The sequence below is a fragment of the Cynoglossus semilaevis genome, chromosome 11 (assembly GCF_000523025.1).
Source record: "Cynoglossus semilaevis isolate Cse_v1.0 chromosome 11, Cse_v1.0, whole genome shotgun sequence".
NCBI classification, from domain to species: Eukaryota; Metazoa; Chordata; class Actinopteri; order Pleuronectiformes; family Cynoglossidae; genus Cynoglossus; species Cynoglossus semilaevis.
Window position 1 is genome coordinate 13,675,306 of NC_024317.1, and position 24,950 is coordinate 13,700,255.

At 38.8% G+C, this 24,950-nt stretch overlaps 1 protein-coding gene across 4 annotated transcripts in view; it reads left to right on the forward strand.

The window, feature by feature from the left end:
- Positions 1 to 407: 407 nt before the first annotated feature.
- The window catches only part of ephb2b (eph receptor B2b), a 122,155-nt gene continuing 97,612 nt past the window's right edge, over positions 408 to 24,950 (forward strand). For 3 of the 4 annotated variants that reach the window (XM_008320750.3, XM_008320751.3, XM_025059984.1), the window contains exon 1: positions 408 to 727. In XM_008320750.3, the coding sequence (XP_008318972.1) occupies positions 676 to 727 (52 nt within the window). In that variant the 5' untranslated portion in view covers positions 408 to 675. The remainder of the gene's footprint in view (positions 728 to 24,950) is intronic. The other variant, XM_017036729.2, reaches the window with a different exon arrangement.

The window sequence follows — 24,950 nt, forward strand, 5'->3', positions numbered from 1 at the left end:
TGAAGGTGTCGCTGTGAAATCCGTAAAAAATAAACAATTACTGTGAAAATAAACCACAATTCACCTTTGGAAAGAAAAAACTTACTTTGGCTTTTCTCCACTGTTTGTCACCTGTTAACGCTCCCACAACCCGACAGACAAACAAACGAAGTCTCTAAAAAGTATTGCAACAGGAAAAAAAAGATTTATTTCCATTTGAGACGAGACTATGTGGCTCCATTTTCTATAAATGTCCTTCATGGTCCCAAAACACTTAATTATCGATAGGTAAGGCAGAGCGAAGTGTACGCCTCTCAGTGATTGACAGCCGGCCAGACTCAATTGACATTGAAGGGTACGCAAATGCTACAAATACGCTTTGGAGATAACGAATCAAAATTATTGGAATACCAAGTTTTTAATCCCACTAAATATCCTCAAACGTGTGTTAAACGAGACCGGGTAAAATGATATGTCTGCGTAGTTCAAAGATGAGCTCCTGTGCTGTATTTATCTCCCCTCCGTCTGTAGTCGGTTGGTTTCGCCCAAACTTGGTTCAGATTTGAGTTGCTGTTCTCTGTTATCTGGGATCGCTCCACTGGAGGAGAAGGACCGTCTGTCCCCTCGCTGCTTTTGCTGTCAATGGCTTTCTGGACCTATTTTATTTGAATGTCTGGGCCCTTGACGTGACCAATAATGGATATCCTCTGGATATTATGGACCATACCGTCCGTCATAGCAGTTGAAGGTAGGTTAAAGTCTTCACCCCGGCGATTAAAGCCGCATCTTCTCTCCTTTTTACCGGCTTGTAGTTTCAAACAAAGCCCATCGCTGGTGTTTATCAATTTTAATTACACTGCTCAATTCTAAATAAATCACTTTTGTAAATTTTAGTCGGTTCCGGTTTTTGTCATAGTTGGTTTAAAAAGTGAGATGATATTTGCAGTAATGATGACGGTAATAAAGGGACACAACGTGCTCCCGCATTCCCGCAGGTAAACGAGGCTTGCGTTAGTTGTTGATTAATTTGCGGTTGTTTTGAGCCACACGGTTCCATACAGCAGGTGAGCATTTAACGTTTAAAGTCCCAGTCAGGTGGATGTTCTCCTGCTACCGTGACCTGTCTTGGCACAGTTGTAAAGCAATAAAAATGTTGAAAAAATAACCCCCCAATTAAGTAGGTAAATGTAAACACATGTCACAAATAACGTAAATAAACATGCTATTGTTTTCTTAATGTGAAAAAAAAAATCATCAATGAAGCAGGTTGAATAGTGACAACAGTCTCTTTCGTGTTTGTTTGCATTAAAGTCTGACAGAAAAAAACAAAATTGTTTCATGTTATTGCACATTATCAAATATAAAAGCAATTTTTAACCCTTCAATCTAAATATTAATGATTTAAATAGTATGATTACAGTTATTATTATAAACGTTTTATATATGCACAGCCTAATTTTTACATGTGTACATTAGACATTGTGAGTGTGTATTCGTATCCACATTTCTCTTTGGGATTCTGACTCCTTACCCCATGTCAGCGACAGCAGACCCAAAACTGGTAGAAAGTGTCAACCCACTCGTCCTCGCCATGTGTTCAGGTTATTTTGAGGATGCTGACAGAAAACAAAGTGTCTTCTTCCTCTGGTCACTCGAAACTAACCTCATAATTACAGACAATGCTGACAAACTACGGAGAAACTGAAACCCGAGGCAACCACAGGGTGATACAAAAGCAACAACAAAAAGAGACAGAGGGATAAATATTCATTTTCTTCTTAAAACTTTTTATTCTGTCAGTGTGTTAATACATTTTTAAGAACCTGTCAAGTCCCATGTGGAACTGGCACAGAGTATGACAAATTTGTGTTTATGCAGTGCTACTACTGTTGACTGCTGGTGTTTATACTTTAAAGTGTAGATGCATATACATTATGCAGTATTAAGAGCTGACTCTTCCTTAATTATCAGGGGAAATTTGAAATGCTTGTAGATGTAGTAGCAATTTCTAGTACTCTGTTAGTTCCCACTATTCATGTAATTTAGCTTGTATGTAAGTAGTTATTTTAAGGAACTTTTTTATGGCAAACAATTCTCATCTGTATACAATCCATGTAAATAAAAGCAAAGATGAATCAATGAAACTACCATATATTTTCAGGAAAATATATTTCACATTGCCTTTACACTTAATATACACTTGGCTTATTATTTGTATTAAAATAGTGATTAATTAGTTTGTTTAAATAAATTAAACCACTACTTCTCCCTATGTTCATGTATGACCACGGCCATGGCTGCCAGTTAATGAAAGCTTATCGTGCCTCAGTTGCTACTCTACATGGCCTTTGATATTATTATTTCATTAGACTAAAATCCATTTATTGCCTGAGTAAAATGCATTTTTGAGGCCTTTGTTGCTTCACTGGTTTGTATACGCAGCCAGTCCCGTGGCCAGAGCGGTGAAGTGCAGCCCTCCCTTCGTTTTACTTAGTGAATCACTCAGGCTGACCGTCCAATGGGGTTTGTACGCTGACTTGCGTATGAAAATATAATGGGTTGGAAAAGAGGTCATGGCAGATATAATCCAGAAAAAGAAGACAAAAAAAAAAAAAACACACAAGAATGCAACAAAAGAAATAGTCTTCAAGTTATGGTTTTGTGCTGCAACATTGTGTTTTCCTTCTATTTTGTGTAATAGAGAGACAGTTTCACATGTCGATTTATCATATTTCATAAAGATGTAACTGAAAAAAAGTAACATTTTTATGAGTCTTCAGTTAAATAACTTTTTTGAGAGTAAGAAATATGATTTTCAGTTTGGTTGAGTTTTAGTGAAATATAATTTTTGTTTTCATTGAACATTGAACACATCAAATAATAATGGAAAAAAAAGGCCTTAATTGAGCAATGCATATATGCCAAAGTGATAAATTTACAAAAATGCATCGACAATACGTTTGTCAGTATTTTGAATGTAATAATATCAGCCCGTGTTTGTTTCTCCGACGTCTTTTTGGATAACATGTTCACTCCGGCACATTCACTGTTGCCCTGTTGGACAAGTATAAATGGCATTTATTCATTGGTGACATTTTAGTGTTTTTCACTGACATTTAATTTCCCGTGTGGAATATTAACTCACTCTAAATTGTTGCTTAGTGTTAATGTAAGCTGCAATTGATGCCACGTCTTGTTGGTGTGGTTAACAGGAATAGACAGGCTCTTTCTGGAAGAATTAATGGAGGTAGAAGTGCCAAGAGAATTACCCTAGCTTTGTCAAACACTTCTATGACAACACACTGTGGATTTGCCCCATCATTAGTTCAACAATTGATCATCATCTATGTTTTTCTTGACAACTAAATACTAACAGCACTCACTATTTTCCCTGTGCAGGACATTTTGCATTAATCCTCAGTTATAAAATTGTATTCTTAAATATTACTGGGAAGGTAAAATGTACAAGACAAATCATTTAATCTTTTTTTTTTAATGTCAACCCTTCAGAGAGATTTTCTTGTTGGACTGCTGTTGCTATGATGCAATACTAGACTTGTCTGCAAGTTAGTTTTGTAGTTAGGAGGATAATACATCACTTTGATTTAACATTTTTCTCCCTTCCTTTGAAAGAGGCATAATGGGACAGAAACCACAGTAGAGGACGGAGAAGTGGATTAGAATGTGATCACAGCGTGGACTCTTTAAAAATGTCTCGTCGATTTGATTGCATTTCAATATGCGCTGCATTCCTCCAGTGCTCTGTGGAGAACTGGAGCCCACTCATTTGAAAGTTGGCACTGGGCACTTTGTTGTTTCAAAATATCTGATGTAATTGTATTAACTGAAATCTGCATAAATCAACAAACCTACATCAACATGTTCTTGCATCAAATGTGTAAACTGCAAGTTTTTTTTGTAATAATTTGAAAAACCCTGCTTGGTTTAGTAAGTTTGCACATGCAAGTTTGATCATTTTGGATTTTTGTTGTGCACATGTGAGTGTAACATGGAAGCTTAATGTTTTGTGGAGGAGTAATTCAAGACAGACGTAGGCGGTTTGAGAAATGGGATTAGATAAAGGTAAAACGAGCGGCCGTATACAATCCAGTGTTTTCTAAGTCCACCCAATGAGCAGATGCAGGGAGTTGGCCTGCACGCCAACCCGCCACAGTAGGCTTTCACAAAGAATCTGTCTCTATTCAAGCCCTAATCCATGCTGCCGAGGGCCGGACCATTGTCACTTTGCATGCAAAATTTAAATTAGTCCTGGTACCAGTTGTTTCACTTGAAGGGCAGTGTCACATTTCAGAGACATCCATCTATATGCACCTTTTGGGTGAGTTTAAGGTGCTTTTCTAAGAAATCTTAGTGGCCTTTTGTCAGGCGTAAGGTTACCAACACTGGCACGGAATACCTTTTTATTATGTTCTGTAGAAGCAGATTTATATTAAATTTATTTCTGCATAAACAAAGTTTACTATGTAAGAGCTGAACATGGAAATGTTTTTCCTTCAAAGAGAGTCTTATAAGTTGTACGTCTCAGTCCCAGCTGGCTCTGATAGCAGAATAGTTGACTGCAGTTGGTTTGACCAATTTGGCTCCAGATTTGGTTCAGAACATGATGTGTTTGACACTGTTTCCGTGCTCTGGGCTCCTTAAATATGACTGCTGTGGTTCACTGCCATGAGCCAGCTTTTCGTACTCTTCTGCCTTTGACTGCTCCAGTCCAAACATATTTGCCCTGTGGACTTAGAGCTTTAAACTTGAGGAACACAGTCCAAGAAAATATCATAAGACAAACTGAATACAAAATTCAGTGATGGACCAAGAATGAATGACTTGAGTTTTCATAGTATTGTGGTTTTAAGACGTTACATTAATGGATTTGAAATGGCATTTTTATAGGTTAAAGCTGGAAACGTAATAAATGGGTCAAATTTCAAGTGTGCAATACAAAAGTGATCATAGTGGAGGCTTAGTGCTGCTCTTTACATGCCTGGCTAAAATGCTAGTCCTTTGGGGAAACTCATTAGCAGAACTGTAAATGTGTGGGTTGCATTTGGAGCTCATTCAATACTGGAAGTTATACTGATTGCCTTTTATTGAGTAAATAAATTAGAATATTGATACTTTTACACTCTACAGGTCTGAATTGGATCGGTGAAAGATTTGGTGCTGTTTAATTGTTGCTGTTTATCTTCACATGACCACAAATCCTACAGTCTAGTACACACAGCAGGAGATTATGTTAACAGAAACAAAAGGCAGCATTTTTAAAGATATTGCTTTTGCTGTAACCTTTAATCCAAACATCAAGTATCTTTTGGTTTGGAAGGTTTCAATTCATGGTGTGACAGGGTTTAAATATAAATAAACACTAAAATCAACAGGCACTGTTTAAAATGGATGAGTAGAGGGCGCTAAAAGCACATCTTAACCATGGATCCATTAAAATCGCTGTTTTGGCATATCAGAAAAGGTGATCAGTGAAGTTATGTTGTTTGGGTCTTCACCCAACCTAAGTGCAATCCTGAATTAAAGCACCACTGATGGATTTCTAAACACATCTGTGTCTCCATCCTTTACTCTTTACCTCCGTACAAAAGCCTAGCAGAGAGCATGACAGATGGTGAGAGCAACAAGTGTTCAACCTGAGGTGACTGCCTGTCCATTTCAGCTCACTGTACTTAAGCAGGCACTTTGCCAGAACCTGGAAAATGACAATTCTCAGTATAATTTTCAATTCAAATGCAGTTCTAGGCAGCAAAATGAAAATGGATTGTCGCATTAAAGTTCTTCTTTTTTATTTTTTTAAAGTAAGTGTCTTTTAACACCTCTCTTTCTCCATGGATAAGTATTGATTAGTCATGTTTTGTTGCAGGTGTCAAAGCATAGAGATTGAACAATAAAAGTTATCACAGAACAGTTCACAATGGACAGTCATGACAGAGTGCTTCATGTGATGTAGATAAGGAAAGGTAGGTTTGGTGAAATGGTAAAGAAAATCAGAAAAAAATGTTTCTGTCCTACAGAATGTTGGTTTCCTAGTTCAGGTTTGTGGAGTGATTCTAATTTAACAGATGAAATCTGCATCTTGGTTAGTGTTTATAGCCCTCAGCATGTATATTAAAATTGAATTGAATAAAATTTGCACAAGTTTCTTTTAACAAGAGAAAATGACATTAGACAAATTAGTGATAGCACAAACTTGCTCCCCTGTTTGTAACCTCTGGTGTTTCACATTGGAATCTAGATCAAGGATGTTCTCTTGGCTTGCGGTATTAATTAGTCTTTGCTAATTGCCAGTGTTCCTTCTCTTGTTAAGTCATATTTGTTGAAATCCTGATTAATCCCAACGCATTGGGAGATGTACTTTTCTGGTATTATACCAGCAATGTGTTAATATTCATAATCAAATATTCCCTCCAATGTCTAAGGCTAATTGTCTTTTGAATTTCTCCTGCACTTATCTCTAACAATTCATTAACATAAAGTGGTATCAGTTTATTTAATTTGTGCATTTCCATTGTTTGCATCATCTTGTCTTTGAAGTAGGGGCAAGACTGAAAAACCTGAAAGACTTGGATGTAAAGATCATACATACACTGACGTACGTAAACCCTGTTGACATTCTTCAGGTCAACGTTGTGAAATACAAATCAATTATATGGCACTTGCAATATTCAAGCTAGCTGAGCCAGCCAATGAGCTAAGATGCAGGAAGAAAACAACCAGAATTGAGGAGGAGGAGAAGAGAGAGTGTTCCCTGAGAGAGGTCAGACCTTGTTTCAGAGAGCCCCAAACCACACACACCCCAGGTACTGTGACACTGCCATTATGTGCACGGCCCGGACAACACAAACCCACCGGATTAGTGTCTCGCTCTCAATGTCCCCGGGAGCAGAGCCCATCGGGGCGAGACAAAGCGTGGCTGATTGCGTCGTCATCTGCATAACAAAGGGAAGCCTTTTCTACCTGCTTTGCTTCCTTTGCGCCAGGCTGCACATCACATCTATCAGCGACTCTGGACCCATGTGACATCTGCCCTTTGTTTTTCTTTTATTTTTGGCCGCTCGCTGTCTCCCCCTCGCCTATTCTTTCTCACTGGCCCACACCGTCTGTCCACTAAGGCTCATCAACGGCAGGACCCCCTCCCCCTCTACCTCCTCTGTCGAAAACTGCCTGCGCAGTCTTCAACAGTGCCCACTGATATGTTTTTCTTTACTATTGTGTGCTCGGTGATGTGTGTATTATATTTTTCTTGCCACAAAGAGCCACTAGCACATTTGAGGTCATTCTTCTTTCACCCTGCAGCTGGAGCAGGGCAGCACTATCTCAGCTTATAGCCACCATGGAGACACATCATACAGAAAGCCCCGTCCCCTGCTGTTCGACCCTAACAGGTCTATCGGTCTCACTTGGACAGACAGAGACAGCGTCGCAGCTGAGGTGCTGCCAGATACCAGACGTGTTCCATCTGATTAGTATATGGGCAACCACGCTCTTCTCTTTCACAATTGATGACTGTTGTCCTGTAGTGGTGACCCCCCCCCCCACCTCTCTGTTTTAGGATTATCTTCTTATGCCTGCATACAAGCACATATAAGCATTATGCTGGCTAATATGTGTTATATTTTCATTGTCATCAATATCAGAAGCAGTACATTTGAATCTATATACTGTATCCATTGACTTTCACGTGTGCTGTTCTTTATAGTTTGTTCAGGGAACACAAGGTGTTGGAGTCCCTACAGACAACATGGGGCAGTTGAAGATCTAGATATTGGTAATCTTGTTGTTGTCTTGTTTTTATTGGTTGTATTTTTTATTTGGTGGCGCTTTGGCCCAGAGGCAATGTCTCTGTCATTGGTGTGGAACCCCAGGGTTCACCTCCTGGGCAAGATCGAATCCCGGTTAGGGCGGTTGGTACCTTCCAGTGGACTCACCACCCGCAGGAAGGTTCAGGGGGGTTGGTACGGTGCAGTGTGATTTGGGTGGCGACTGCTGCCCCCGCGACCCGGTAACGGATAAGCGGATGAAAATGGATGGATGGATGGATGGATTTTTTATTTGTCTTCCCTAATCTGATTTTTTTATATGCTATGTACAACTACAAGGGGTATATTTTGTTTATTTTTATATATTCCCTTGGTGTGTTCTTATTGTGTAAGCCACTACAGGCTTCTAATTTTATGTTTTGTTATGCTTTTGTGTGTGAAATTAACAAAAAAATTATCTTTGAATCAACAAAAGGCTATATATACATAAATGAATGGAGAAAAAAATGTGGTACACATTGTTTCTCATGCAGTGTTGTTAGCTATTTTGAAAAACAACAGCTGATGGAAAATATACGACTTCTAGGGACTAGAAAGAGCAAAGCTAATCAATGACATTTAATGATGTGTTCTTTGTAGAGTGATTATATGGGAAAACATATGGTGTGGTTATATGCCCACATAATGGATCCCTTTTAACTTTTAGTCTTTTACTTATTTATATTTTTAACTAAAAAGCAAACACATACATAGAATTTTTCTATGGCTGACTCTAGAGCTAAAGCAAACCTGAAAAGAATGAAGTAAAGAGGATTTAGAGGTGAGCATTCCCAGAGGCAGGGGTCAGCAGAGAGGCAGCGCACAGTAAATGCATTAGCGTATAATCACCTGATGTCAAATTAGGGAGAACTGCAAGGGCACGATGGTTAATTGTCAGCACTAAGGGTGTTATTTCACTCCAGCTTACAGGGAAGGAAGAATCTTCTGGGAATTGCTGAAGATACCAGAGTTAATTTTTTTTTACCAAGGAGTGTGCTGTGATCCTAATGAGATTCTTCATGTGACCTGGGCAGTTAATAAAAGAAAGACATGTTTGTGCATTTGCAGAGTTACTGGGTATGTCTTAAGAAAAGTTTATAATTCTAAATATCTTCTATTGCTTAGCTTGACTCCATCTATGAAACAAAAATTATAAATAAAATCTGAGGTATTTGAAAACATCAGTCTTGGAAAGTTTTTGCACCTATAAGTATTGGACAATGTGGACAAAATTTCAATTATATTGAATGAAAATCCTGCTTAATTGGTCAGATTTATCATTACATGACCGCAGTGCTTTCTTTTAAAAACCTCACGTCCTGTTTCTAATGTACAGCTCTGTTGTAAATCCCGTTTGTGGAGTTCCTAACGTATAGATGTTGTTTAACACGATGAATCAACTCCAATGCCCTATCATTATTTTTTGTTGCTGTCACACAGCAGTTAAATTGTATTTCACAGAACGATGGTTCCTGTTATCCACACTGCTTTTTCCCATGACATAAATGCAGTGAACAAAATAAATGGAAGGGTTGTCAGACTGAAACAGTAGTGTTTCGGGATCATGGCAAAGTTGTTTAACTGTCAGACTTTCTTAGGAGACATGTTTTTTATACCAGATTTTTCTCATTGGTAACCTAGAATTTTTACACACACACACAGAGGCATGCAGTTTAGTTAAGACAAGGCTGCAGTGTGTGTTGATGGCAGGAAACGAACACGAGACATTTCACCCCAGTTTTGTAGCTATATTGTCAGTTGTTAATCAACTATGGAGTCATCGCTGTTGTCTGGGATTTTCACTTATTCCCATGGTAAAAAGAATGCAACAGAATTACCAGCCACCAATGTTGCTGTTGAAGAACTTGAAAGGAAAAGGGCCTTATGTTGAGCACAGTATTTAACATATCTGGACAGACAGGTGAAATAAACCTAGAAAAGAAATTAAGCTACAAAATATGCTGTGATTAACAGAATTTGTGACCTGTGACATGTGATTCATTCTTGGTCAGAAGGAGACTGAACCTTGCTCTGGTTTTATTGTCACATTATATTTTAATTTGAAAAGAGCCATAATTTTAATTGATTGAAAGTGGGGATTTTATTTATCCAACCTCGTGACAATTACATCAGTCAACTTCAGCATATGCCTTCAAAATCAATAGACTGGACTCAGCACAGACCAGGGATTCAGCATTGTGATTATGGAGACTTATTAATGGACACTTCATTGCTGTGATTTCATACGCAATAAAACCTGGTAATAGATGGAACTTTTGGGCTCAGACTGTTCATCTTAATTCACAAAACCACTTGTCTGGGAAGAGAGCCTGCTGTTGGAGCTGAATACATTCCTTACCCTCTTTATTCCTTTACTTCACTATTTATTTTAATTGCTGGCAATAAGTAAAAGAAATATTTGAAACATTTTTACAGTTCATATATCTATAAATTTGAAAATAAATAAAGAGAGCCCAAAGCATCTACTACATTGGAATAACAATGGAGTCATGAGGGAAAATAGCCTTCCAAACAGGAGCCAGCTTCATGAAATGATGACTATTTTCCATGCTTTTCCTCCAGCAAGTACTTTTGGGTAGAAAGCACAACGGCTAATATCTGAGGGCAGCTGGAAAATCCATAGAGAATCTCCGGAGACCTGCTGTGCCTGTGAAACCCATCAATAGCGATCCAGCTGAGAGCAGTAAATGAAACGAATGTCATGCGATAGGGTTAAACATGAAGAATGTTATCATTCATACCATCCAAATTGGTTTTTCATGTGCAGATAATACAAGCAAACGTGAACATCACTAAAGTCACCACAGATTTGGTCTTTGGTTTCACACACCTACTATAAATACAAAACCAGTCGGAGTCTCTGATCCAATGATAGCCGTGAGCCCTATATTTAGCTACTGAAAATACATTTTTCAAATGGTTATTTTTTTTTTGGCATAGCCTCAGTTTAGTTTATTAAATAAACAAATTCAAACATCAACTTGTCAACTGCATGTTTCTGAGAAAAATTAACCCAGTTGATATTGTTTTATCATATTTAGCATTTTGGCCTCAAAAATAAAACAAAAAATCACTTTCATTTGAAAGTAATGATAATGTAATATTTTTATGAATGCCTACGATATTACATTCATCTAATTTACCAATAAAACAAAAATGTTTGTAGATTAAAGTGTTAAATAAAATATTCTGCCTTTTTATCCAATGTGCAGCCCCACAGGGAAATGAATATGTTTTTTTATGGAAGGGAAAGAACGTTAGACTCAGGTACTGTTATTAACATGCTGTGCTAACTGTGTTATCGCACCAGCCTGCTGCTCTATTACCCACTCACTGAACACTCTACGGTTCTGCTTTACATTAGAAATAATTTAACGCTCAGTACTGATCGGACAGACACACTACATGCATAATGTGCCAGTGGGAGTAGATGTGACGGCTGTCAGAAGCACCGTCGGTTTGAGTGATTGAAAAAGCCTATTTAGGATTAGCTGTCTGGCCTCATCTGAGTGACTCTTGGCGGGGCAAGTGTTGGGGGTGGGGTGTAGTCCTTTGCCGTCCAGAAGTGATGCCTGCTGATGGAATAGGTTGAGCTGGACATAATTTCCCTGGCTGTCACACAAATCTCACACTAGTGTTCACTTACATACACACAGATCCGTACATAACTTGACGTTGTGTAGCCGCCCTGCCATGTACTGGGAACCTCATTCAAAATATACAGCACCTACAGGTGCCCACTGGCCAGACTGGATCAAAACCACTTTTTATTATTGCAATGAATAGCCTTCAAAAAAGAGTCAAATAATGAATTAAAATATAAAATAAGCTAATAATAAATAAAGTCTTAGAGTGTGTATAGGGTCTCACCACATGACCTGGTCACAGACCTCTACTGTACATGATCATTTTCTCTCTTTTCAGTTTCCTGTGTCTCATGCACACATTGACACCATGTATGGCATCTTTTAGTTTTTTTCAAAGTGCAGGCTCAGGATTTTTTGCGTATTAGAGTATTAATATGGAAACCAGAAGCCTGGAGCTGGATTAGTCAGTGGGAGGTGTGAACAGAGGGTCAGGACAAAGATGACATTTCAGCTATGATTTTAACCGTCATGCTCTCTCCCCGTGTCTCCCATCGCTGTGGTTTATTAAGGTGAAAATACAATGATCCAGCCACATTCATTTTGCAGTTTATGTATGTACTTTTCCTTTCTTTAGAGGGAACTGGGACTTTTGTTTATCCCAAGGAACTGAAAAAATAAAAGCAGAAAAAATGTAGAATAGAATACAGTAGAATATATTTCACTGTGATTGCCAATCCCAGCAGTGCAGTGCAATGACATTTGCTGTTATTGATTTCAGATACATATTTTAAGAAATATGACTTAAAATGACAAACTTTCAAAAACGGGTATTAACAGTATTAATGTCCTCTAAACGTGCAAAATACTGTCCTCCATACATTTAACACTTCAGACACTTGTTCTGTTGAAATTCTGGCCCATATTGTACATTGAAGACATAGTCTTGTTACATGGAGTTTATTTTAATTTATTTAGTTTATTTAAAGTTATTTTTTTAGTACATTTACATTTGTGGTTCTGGTCTCGTATTGTTAATTTTGTGCTTATCGCCCTACCAAAGCTCGGCTCTGGTATCTCTACAGCACAGACTGGATCTAATTAGACGGTTCAAGACGAGTTTAAACCTGGCAGTGAAACAGACGTTTGATAATCATCATTTTATGGCTTTTAGAGCAAATTCTCCTTATTTTCTGCACAATCAAAGCCAAGACTGTGCCAAATTGACGTGTCAAATGAAGTAAAGAGAAGTTATAAAACTGGATGCATCTGTATTAATGCTGTACAGATTGGTTCAATAATACAGAAATTCAGGCAGACCATGTACACTAAGTGACTAATAAAGAGCACATTTGGTTTGATAAATAATAATAATGCTTATTAGTCTTGAACAGACCCAGACTAATGTAATTTGAGACCCTTATTAATATGTTAGCTGAGAGTGTTTAGTTAATAATTAAAAAGTTGGCATCAGATGCTGGTAGTAGAAAATTTTAATCAAAATCCAGCAAAACAAATGTGTTTCTTGGTGTTATTGATACTCCCTGTCCCTAATAAAGTCTATGTTTCACCAGTGGCTCTGCACCAGCCTCGTAGACACCTCCAGGGTGGAATGTCCGCAGGTAATTTCTAAGGCCTTGGTTGTCCAGTTTTAAAAATGCAGTATTTACCCTGCTCCTGCGCCTCCTTTGTCCCGACACAGGCTGGCTTTGCGAAGGCCAACCCTGGCCATTTATTTCCTGACCACCCACCACCTGTCATTCCTTCGCTAATGTGAAACATTAACAGCCTAAGAGCCTGAATATAAATGCACTACTGCTTAGAAATACATTACCTGTCACACTGTCTCTGGATTAGGGCTTCAGCAGTGCCAAATGATTTAAGGACCTCTTGTAAGGGTGTCGGGGAAAAGCGTGATTGTGCCTGTGGCCATAAAAAAACATATGTGATTTTCTTTTCTTCTCTTTTCTCCTTTGAGGGCAATGGGCAAGTAGCACCAGATGTGTGGGGTACATGGTGCGATTTTTTTGTTCTATTTTTTTTTTTTCGCACCATAGTGTGTCAGATGCTGTGTATGACTGAGTGGAGGTAGGGGTTAAGCCTGTTTCATGTGGAGTGAAGAGAAGGTGAGAAGCAGCAGGTGTAAGTGAAGTGGTTAATGGACTGTCCGAAATCATCGTTCCACCTGAGAAGCCGTGTGAAGAAGCTCATTATCATTGTGTGGAATCTGATAAAATGGCTCTTACTAAAAGACAAGCTGGTGCTCTTAAACATACAATAAGTACTGCAGTACTTGAGCACTGGGTAGCAGAGAAATAAAGACTCAAGTATGTTTTCATCTGGCTTCTCTACGTCATTATTGCTGTTCATTTTGTTCGTACATGCAAATCGGGGGATGATTAAGTTCATCTTTGTTCCTGTGTTCAAAGTTTCTGCATTTTGTTCTCATTTCGTTGCTGCGTTGCACTCTGTTGCTTCATTCTTCAGTAAAATTTCCAAACTTATCTGTAGTTTGAATCCATTTTTTTTCCAGTAATTATGTCATGTGTTTTCACTTGATATATAATAACCTCCCTTGAAAACCCCTCTTGTCTCTGCTTGGCTTTATTCATAGTCTGGTCCTGACCTTCCTCTGCAGCTCTGTGTCTCCTCTTCCCACAGCAACAAGGAGCCAGATTCCTGCTCTGCGCTGCAACTCCCACAAAAGAGAAAGAACTTGATATGAAGCCTCTGTGCACCAGGCAAACACGGAACATTGCAGTACAAGCTGTTTTTACTAGAGACCTATACAGAGGGGGATGTACAGCTCCTGTTGAAGCAGTTGGGAATTTGTGTTTAGCTCCGGGGCATCTCGGAGGAAACGGGAGGAAAGAAATAGTGCTCCTTGTTCTTCTAGCCAACCTGTTTGCCTCGTATTGAGTCTGTGATTAACTTGCTGTAAAGCAGGAGTGAGAGGGCGCTGAGCTGTAGAACAGATGGGTAGATGTGTGGTGGAAGTCCTGTAGTGAGGAGATAATAAGCATATCAGATTAGCCTGAAGGTGAAAATGCTTCATGGCTTTTTTGAGATCCATTTTTCTGAAAGAGTTTTTTTTTTCCACAAAGTATATGTATAGTTTTTTAGAATATATCTGTATACCTGTCATAGCTATGCACACTGCTGTGGACCTGCTGTGAGTCAGTTTATACAGTTATACAGTAAGATAACACACCACACAGTCCAGAAAACTTCGTAATTCCTACTAATTTGTACTTGTAATTGCCCATGAAGCATTCCTTGGTAAAACATCACACAAGATATTTTTACAGACCGAGTGCACGTTAGACTGAAAAGCAACGATTAACCTTTGTAAAGAGCGCATTTTGTTTAATCAAGTTTTGTTCTGATCTTCTATCACCCAGCTGCTATTTAACACATTGTTGTACTACTACAGCTACGATTGCTACTGCGACTTCTGCCACTACCACATCTACGCCTACACATCTGTACTGGGTCTACTGCTGAGGATATGGATATTCATTATGTGGGAAGATTTTACTGCAATGTTTTCTCTCTATAATCAGTTTTAAATTAAAGCCAGGCCTCTTGGCAGACATCTCATGGTAACACCTTGATTCAGCCTAAAAATATCTTGAAATGTCATTGAATCTCACCAGGTTCATTCATCTGTTCTCATTGAGAAAGGAAGAAAAAAAAAAATACCAATCACAGTAGACAATCCTTTTTCTGCCTACCTGCTCTTTTGTCCCCATTTGACTTTCAATACCTTGTCCTAATGCTTAAAGTAAAAGTCAATAGATGCTTTCTGTTTGTCCTTAAGATAAAATATGCATTTGGTCTTTTGAAAAAGTCATAATGGTAACGCTAAACCTAAAAAATAGCAATAGTGCTGTATGTCTGGTTAGGTCTTGATGTTCTGATATTGACAGAGATCATTAATGTCCTTTTTTCTTGCTGTTTCTCTAAATGCCATTGCAATCTAGACTTGGATCTTTTTTATTTTATTACTATAAAATAAAAAATAATAATTAAATAAAAATAAGCTCTAGCCCACAAGTTAGCCTATATATGATGTAAGAATTGTCAAAATAATCTAAACAAACATTTTATTGCACGGTAGAAACAGCCATTTTTACATAAATTTGTATATAAACTGAGTTTCTTTTTTTAACTTTTCAGTCCTTTCTAGAGGTTTGCCCTGCAACCATACCCTGTAGTGAAGATGGTCGCATTAATTTCTTATAAACATTCTATGGGTTTGACATTCCCCGTTATATAGCACTGTCAGAGTTAGGGGACAATCCAGGGTTGACCAATAAATCACCCCCTATTCCACGTTGTGACACACACCCTTAAAAACACAATCTCACTCAGAGGATCTATCAGTAGAACATGAGTCATTTGTTCTAACTCTCAGGCCTCAGCACATACTCGACTCAATAAGGACTGCTGAGAGACTTACTGCAAACAGTAATCACATATTTTTGTTGGACTGCAGGATCCTGAATTGACTGCCTTCTCTTTGTCAGCGGCAGTATTTAATGTGCTGCTTATTGAAACCAGCCCTAGCAGGATGGGGATGGAGCGGTGAGGCAGACAGAAGACGTGATGGAGTTTAAACAAGAGCCGTAGAGAGCAAAGTTACACCAACACCCCTGATTGGAAATGCAGAAGTCGCCTCATGATTTACTGTCATTAAGTGTGTGTGCTTCCTTTGTCTCATTACCTCATTAGGAGATGGCCTCAGCCGGCGGAGGCTATAAGATTTTTACTGGACTTTTGAAGCAGACGTGAGTGTGCATTTCTTGCACCTAGTTTCATCACTTTGCCATTATCAGCACATCATTTCCTCCTCTTAACAGGTATACAGGGATGTAAGCAGATTTTCTATAAGTATTACATTGATGAGCGACTTTAACCCCTAAGCATTATAGAAAATATGTGTTATTAAAAGCAATACAATATAGAAGTATTTGATACTTTGAACTAGAGGAAGGATAAAGAAAGTGCTTTTACCTGAAAGACAACTTGTGCAATATTCGGTTTAATTTCCTAAATTTTGAAAGATTCACGACTGGTGACGTTAACGTCCAGACAAAGCCAATAAGATTTGGCAGTAGTGCAGAAACCCACGAAAGAATTAGCTGTATCATATCTCCGTGGCCTCCTTCTTCCATTTGTTCTTACACAGTGTAAGACACTTTTGTTTGGGTTAACTTAAGAAACCCTTACCCTTGTTTGGCTTCAATATCATTTACATGAAGATTGTTGGCCAGCCCAGCCAACTCACTGCTCTACATCAGGCACTTCCTGGAACACATATGTGCACTGACACATTTATCATTCCCTGAAATAAATCTATGTATTACTGCAAAGAAGGAATCTGGAACGTACACAGAAGTTCCACAAACTCTCCCAGTAACCACAGGGATGATTTCCATCAGAGAAAGTATAAGTAGCCAACGTTGAGACTTCTCCAGATGTAACAAGATGAACTACTACTGTATCTTTATCAAAAAGTATGAGATAAGATTTGATCATCCTTGTCTTTTTATATCACATTTATTAATTTCTATGGCATTGCAAGACGTGTCTTATAGTATGGGATAAAAACACAATTCCATAAAGCATTAAACTGTACTTTAATTTCATACTCTTGTGATTTGGTGTTGATTTTACTGCTTTATATCCCTGTTAAAATGATGAACATTGTATTTATTGTCTCCAATGCTACATTTAAAGTGCTCTCTAGTCAACTCAAATCTTTATAACTGTTACAAATTTGAGCCTAAAAGATATGTATAGTTGAATTACATCCAATAAACCATCCAGTGTCACCTTCAGCCGTTTGGTGTCAGTGTTAAGCTAACCATTTTCTGGGTGGAAGCCGTGTCTGAGCCCTAACAGAGAAACTAAAGATATTCTCAAATGGCCAAGAAATATTGTTCCCCTCCAGTGATAGAATATCCTGGGTTGCACCATGTGCCGCCTTTCTTTGTTCTTTCTTTTTCCATTTGAGAACACAGTGCAGGTAGTGCATGTAAGGTTAAGCCTGTTGCGGTTCTATCCACATGCTGACATTTGCCAGCTTGTAGGAATCATTTTGTCTAGTATTGTAAAGGGTGATGCTTAGAGTACATGAGGTTAGAGTTTCCCTTGCAATTCGCCTCAAAAAGGTATGGGGTGGACAAGACTGACCCCAGGTGCAATTGAGGAGAGCAGTGATGATGAAATGTTTTGGGCTTGACGTCATTCAGTTTGCCCTACGGAGCCTGGAACTCACCAAAAATATGCGCCGTCATGTTTCCAAAGCCTTTAAACCACCATCTGACCCACTGTCCTGATCTACACATTCAGTCCAATATTGACTTCATCTAGAGTGAACATTAGTTGAGTGCTTCACTCCTTCAAAATTATCTCCCCCATTTTACACTCTGCTCGGTGTAATGGTCAGTATCCACAGAATAAAAGCATTTAACTCTAATCAATTGGATTTATGGTCTCTTTAAAAGGCAAAGGTGTCTTTTCTCTCTTAAAAGTGCTGTTTTGGCCGTCATCCAGCTTAGATCGCATCAATGCTCATGTATAATGAATTGTTATGATCTTGGCCGCCTGCTTTGGAATAACACTTTTTTCTAAATTTGAAAGTGCTGCAATATTTCTCTGCATTAAAGTGGGGTGTAATGGATTTGGGGAAAAGTTTTACCTGCCAAGGAAATGTCATGTATTGCACTAACAGGATGAAACCAGACAAATATAAACCAAACAAATACAGTTATAGAACATGGAGTGTAATGCAAAACCTAGACACATGCCATCGTTCCTTATTCTAATCATTTAGCTTCCTTAATGCTCGTGCCTGAAACTGCAATGACCATTAAAGTGAACTTTTCCTTTCAATTTTACAAAACAAGTCACAAATCAGAACTAATGGTATCAGAAGACCACTATTCTAGCTAAGAGATTTTTAATGTCTTTTTTTATAGTCAGTGAAGTACATTATTCTAGGTTTTTAGATGTCAAGAGTAGACTTGTTTTGTGACTTTTCATCACTAAAGTCAGATTGGGCAGTGGTGTAAAAATATTTTTTGTATACTGACATAAACTACAGTGCCAAGTAGAATAGCTTCAGTCATAATAATGTAGCATCTCTGCTAATCTTTTAGTAATACTTTCAAGTATAATTGTTAGCTCTTGTAAAACCACTGCACTTTACACGAAAATGTAAATGATTAGGTAAAACCTACATTAATATATTTTGTATTCTATTTTCTATATATAAACATATTTACATATATACGCAGATTTATATGTATATATTTTCAATATTTATTTATATATATATATATATTTATATTTAGGTTAGAAAATGATTTAGGGAACCTAACATAAAGAAATTCAAAGAACTTTGAAGATTCCTAATTTTAAGTATAATGATTTAGGTTCTGATCCTTATCTGTCCTCGATATCTTTGTGTCAGGACCTATGGTGCCAGGTAAAATCAAGGTTAAAACTGATGAGCCACAGAGTAGTACGAGGTGGAGCTCTAGTTTATGCTTCACATTGGTCTGCGTTTCACCTCAGTGTCCTCGAACAGTGTTGTGTCAATGTTTGGAGAAAAATGCACAAAACTGGGAAGTATTCCAAGCAGGGATATGGAACTCCTGAACATTAGATTCCATTATCTGATAAGGAAAGAATTGAATTTCCTGGCAAAATGTAGTTATTGTGCTCGGGAAGTAAATTGGACATTGTGTGCCTATAACTTGATGCAGTAAATAAAGTTACAATTTGAAATATGCTAATCATATCATATATTTACTTTTAGCTGCTGTCAGGTGCTGCTGCCAATACTTTTTGTCCTTTCAATATTTATTTACACTGTTTCATTCCTGCCGTGTAGACAATACTGTGCTACATGAGATGATTTAAACAACTGTAGTGCATTTGCTTCATCTGTATGAGTAGAAATCTATAAAAGTATCCCATTAATATTGTGTTTGGTCACATATGAGCTTAGTATACAAACTGATACTCGATGCAAGTGTAATCCTTGATTATACTGCATGAATTTGTAATATGCCAACACTGAGAAATATTTCCGATCTCTGCCTGGAGTCTTCTTTTCCGACTGTGCCTTTTACCCTACAGACGGTGTCGGAAAAATAACTGCGCGTCTAAATGTCACTTTGAAAATGTCAGGATATGATTTTAATTGATTTTGAATTATGTTTGCGTTGAGCACGATCTGTTTATTTTAAGAAGGTTCATGCGATGATACGGTTTGCTCAGGAACGAGCTTTTGTTGGATCACGTCTGCAGTGTCTGTGATGAATTGTTGGAGTCAGGATGACGGTGGGTGTGATGGTTGGATGGTGGAACTAAAGAGATATGAAGGTAGTACTGGTTACACACACATCCAACAGAGAAATGTGTGCTGAAGCAGGATGCATGTGGAGCATTTTTGCATTTTGACTGCCAGGAGTTCAAATCCAAAGGAAAGAGCAGTGGTTTGGGGTTTTCTTCAGCCTCCACTTCCTTTTTCCATGGTACAGTGGCAGCAGGGATGGGTTCTGATGTTATAGGAGAAGCAAAGTGCAAATTTTGATGAAGTATGAATCCCTCAGAGCTTGTTTCTTAGTTGTTCACAGAAAATAACTGGAACGCAGTGATACAGACTCCATTAATTCCCTCCTGCTTCTGGAATTGCAGAATATCGCACTTGGTTGCAAAAACGACAAAAGTGACACGTTTAGTCAAGGAAAAATGCAAAAAATACACCATAAACTTTTTAGTGTGCTCTTCACACACATAAAATATTATTCTTATATTTTCGACATCTAAACTGGGATAACATTAGTCTGCCCTGCAAGTTTTTATTTGCAGGTTTGTGTCCTTTTTGTCCCTGACTACAAGCCATTAACTTTTAATGTATCACCAACAAAAGACATTCATGCATCATTCCACAATGCAAGGACTGAGTAATTGATTCCTAACTTAGTTTGAAAAGTTGAAGGATGGCAAAGGAAAGTAGAGAAGAAAGTTCCTTAAAGGAGCAGATGAAATGGAGGCCTGAGGAAAAAAAAAAAAAAAAAAAACAACCCGCTGTTTACTTCCTCTCACTATTTTACATCTGAAAGACACTGTCTGTATGAATTGATCATTAAATATTGACCGCATGAGTCTGGTGTCTTTGACGGAAACATGATGTGATATAAATTCTTTAGTCTCTAATGTGAGTAGGGTTTGAATTATTTTCAGATAGTGCCCTTTTAAATAGTCTCCCCAGCATCACGCTCTAGCTGCTTTGTTCCAGTGAATTATGCGGGCTGTCTGCCCATGTGTACATCTGCCTTTGTATAATTAAACCTTATTTCCTTCTTAGCGATGGTCTCAAGGGCCACAATGGCCTCCACGCACAAACACACAGTTACGCCTGTTTGTGTGTCTTGACATGGGCCTGACACTATCTACACCCAGAGCACTGTCAACCCTAATGCTGTAATGATACGGGCATTATCCAGTGTAATCTTGCAGTAAATTAATTACAACCCCTACAACTGCTCATTCCCCTCTGTGCTCCCCCCGGGTAAGTGACCACATTTGCACTTTGATTTAAACAGTGAAGATGTCAGTGACAACTGGGACCATGGAGAAGAGCTTCTGAACATTTGAAATACAACACAAGCCAACCACCGCTTATGACTCATTGCAGCACAGTTTGCAGATGATATGGTCAAAAAGGTGTATCAGACAAAAAAAAAAAAAAGAAAAAAAGATGCCAACGCTGTAACCTTGGTGAAGGCAGAAGCACTGATTTAATATTCAGTTTGCTGTTTATTTTGCATAAAATCTGCCAAAGTCACGAATGCATTTGCGTTTCTTGTCCTTTTTTCGTCCTTTTTGCCAAGGTCGAAGTACATTTCACAGGATCCCAGAACTTTTGAATTGACTCACATTCATAAATACACAATGGACTTTAATAAGCTGCAGCAGAGACTCCGGGATATTGAGCAGACACTTGGACAATAAAAGACAAATGAGATATTTTTAAAACCTGGTTAAGGCAGTGTCTTTGATGTATGTAACTGGGCTCATTGAAGAAAAAAAAGTGTTGTTGGAGAGCCGGAGAATCAGCAGTGAATTAGGTTTCTCTCTGAGGAGACAGAATAAATGCGTCTCTGTTTAGTTCTGGTGGTTTTTCATTACTAAAAAAAAGAAGGAGGCATTCAAATCTTGGCTTCAGGGTGTTGTAATAACTGTCTGTGTGCACCAGGCTGATAGAAAGCCCTCCACTGAGTTCGCCAAGTAATCCAAGATTACAATGTATGTACACCTATTATCAAGGAAGAGCAAGAGAATAATCCAGACACCCCGAGTGCTAAGTACACACAATCACACATACAGGGACACAGGGTCACGGCACTGCGCCCACAGAATGTGCTCAACGTATGCAGGCACACACCCTGGTCGGGAGAATACGCAGGCAAATGAATGCACACACACACTCTCAGAGATAAGCTGTGGCAGAACAGTGCCGGGGGAGTTTGGCCACGGATAGACACAGGAATAAAGGCTCCATTAAATCCTAAACCCTTCTAGAGCTGCAGCTTAAACCATGAGATTATATTTGTTATTTTCAGTATTTACAAAATTTGCAGCCATCTCGAGGAAAGCAGTCCAAAAACAAATTTGTTTTCCTGCCACTTTTTGAGAATAAGCAGAACACACCAGCAGCATGAGCAGGGCTTACATGGCATTCGAAATGAGAGCGTCATGCTTTGAATAACAGGGCTGTTTGACAGTCGGGCAAAAAGGATCAGGGAAAAAAAGCCAGGCTCTTCTGAGTTTGCCGGGGACAAAATAAAAAAAAAAAAATGAAGACTTAAAAGTTTACCTGGATTTTTTTCATTGTTATTCAGGAACACATTAAAGGAGTACACTGTGATCTCTTCGACTTAAGTTGTTCCTTGATAAAAAGTTAATATTTAGTAATTCAGTAGTTTAAGCAGAACACTTCTGTGAGACGGTGTTGAAGTGTAACCTCTCCAAGGTGAGTAAACCACAATTTTGATGCTGCGGAGGAGGATTTGCAGTGAAACAAAACAAATCAAACTATATATATATATATATATATATATATATATACGCCAGAATGCTCTGAAATTGTTGTGCATTCATTTTTTGATTAGTGTTTAGCTGTCAACGGAGAGCGGGTTGTCGTCTGAACTGGTAGCTTTCTGGACAGAGTCCTACTGTTTTCTCAGCCCTTACTCTTCCAGGCACATTTTAGCAGATGTGGTTAATTACATACTTCTCGGGACAATTAGTAAATGAGTCTGACAGTAACCTTCATGCATTAATCACAGTAAATTACACAGAGGAAGGCGCAGCGCAGAGCTCCAATTAACCTTTTAGCCCTCGTTTAAATGTGCAGAATGGGGCTAGTTATTCAGCCAAGGCCCCAACACTTTCAGGTCACTGGGGAGAGGGAGAAAGAGGCACGGGGTGTCGCAGAGGACGTGTCAGAGACACACAGTCACGCTCCTCCTGCTCCATCACACCTCCAGTGCCGTCCTCATCGGTTGCTGTGCCTTCCCGTCCACGGGAGTTATAGAGCTGTCTGGAAATTAAGACGACCTTTGTACTTGGCAGTTTTCTCAGAGCAGTGGTTAGTGGCTACGTCCAAAAGAGTTCAGACTCTTACCTCCCATGCAATATATATGTCTTTAATTCACTGATGGTTGGAGGTGATGAGGTCATTACCACAGTAAAGGCCAGTCTTTTCAATCATATCAATTGTTGAAAGAAAAAAAAGTTTTTTTTTCTCTCTGAATTATTGAGAATAGAGTGTACTAAGGTAATGGACAGGGCTTTTTGGTTGCAGACAGTTATACACCTGTAAAAGGACCTGAATCGATTGTTGAGTTTCAGAACGACCTTCTGCAAATCTATGTCAGGAAGTTCAGATAAATACCCTTTTTTCACTGAATGTTTTTCACGTCACTAAACAGCTCCTGCAGTTTTATTTTAATAATAGTTTGTTTTCCTACTAGTCTTTATAAATTTATTATTATTATTCCTATTACAGGGGAATGTTTTGAAATGATTATGCAAATTTGCCTCCTTTCCTTCTCAATAAAATCTTTGTTAAGATAAAAATGAATCTTAGTTCTTTTTAAAGATGATCATTTAAGTATCCTAATTTTCCTTTTTCAATTTAAGTAGTTGCTTTAAAATCAACAGATAACTCCCAGACCTTTTCATGAGTTGTCTATGTACATCTGTAATACTTTCTATAATTAAAAGCCAAAGAAAATAAGCTTCGGTTGCCACTGGTCCGAACCTGAACTCTTATATGTTTCGGGCTATGTTCGCTGCTCCATTACTGGCGGCTTTTAAATCAAGTGTTTGCCTGTCACTCTGCTCAGTTAACATTTACTCGTTGTAACATATCATGACATAGTAAAAAAGACACCACATGCAATAATTTGTTTTTTTTTTACCTTAAAAGAATGAGCTGGAGTGCTGGACATCAAATATACAGATATACAATGGGAAGATATCAAATTTGTACTCTGTATTTCTTCTACCTCATTTGTTATTATCGCATGAGGTAGTTGTTGGGTTTATTGCCTGCTTTGAGCAAATGCAGAGCAGCAGGGAATGACACTGAAAGAAAAGGGGGCGAGGTACTTTTCCCTCTCTCCCTGTTCTGAGAAGGGGACAAGAGAAACAGAGGAGGCTCACAGCCAGATAAATGAGTAGGGAATAGTCTTCCACTGCCATTAAGTTCCCAGAGACGTGGCAGCACACTGCTGTCTCTGTCCTTCCAGGTCCGGCTGGTGCTTGTGAGCTTGATGCTGATTTTTCAGGATTGATTTGGCTGCATTCAGCAGTGAGGCTCCCCACGCACAAACAATGAAACAGACATCGGCCACAACACGCTGCCCTCGTGTTTCTGACTGCACAGCTCCCCTGTGAGAACCACAGATCACATGACCTGGCTGTACCTTCTCTTTTCCCCTCATGCCCCCCCCCCCCCCCCCCCCCCCCCCCCCTCCTCCCCCCCCGGTCGTTCACTCCCTCATACACACACATGCTAAATCACTTTGAACCAATGCTTTGCTGTTGTGCCAACACATACAATTCCACACACACACACGGCATTTCAACCCACTGACACATGCTGCAAACCTACAGACACACATACGTGTGAATGCGCGCATGGCCACCCACATTCACAACAGGCGTGACCAACGATAAAACACAACCTTGAGCTCGCATGTGTCTAGAGGAACACGACCTTTTGTGCCACATAGTGGGACCTTTTCCTCCTGGGGCGGAGAACTATTCAAGTTTCAAACGTGATTTAGCCCCGAAACCTCCTTTCAGAACATTAGAGGTTCTCACCCTGACACTTGAACACACACAGGTTAAGCCCTTCTTTCCCCTCTTTGTATTTCCTGTTATTTCCCCTCCTAAAATTTAGTTCTCCACTTCAGATGGTTTTAGAGCAGAGCATTTCAAGCAACGGTTTTTGATT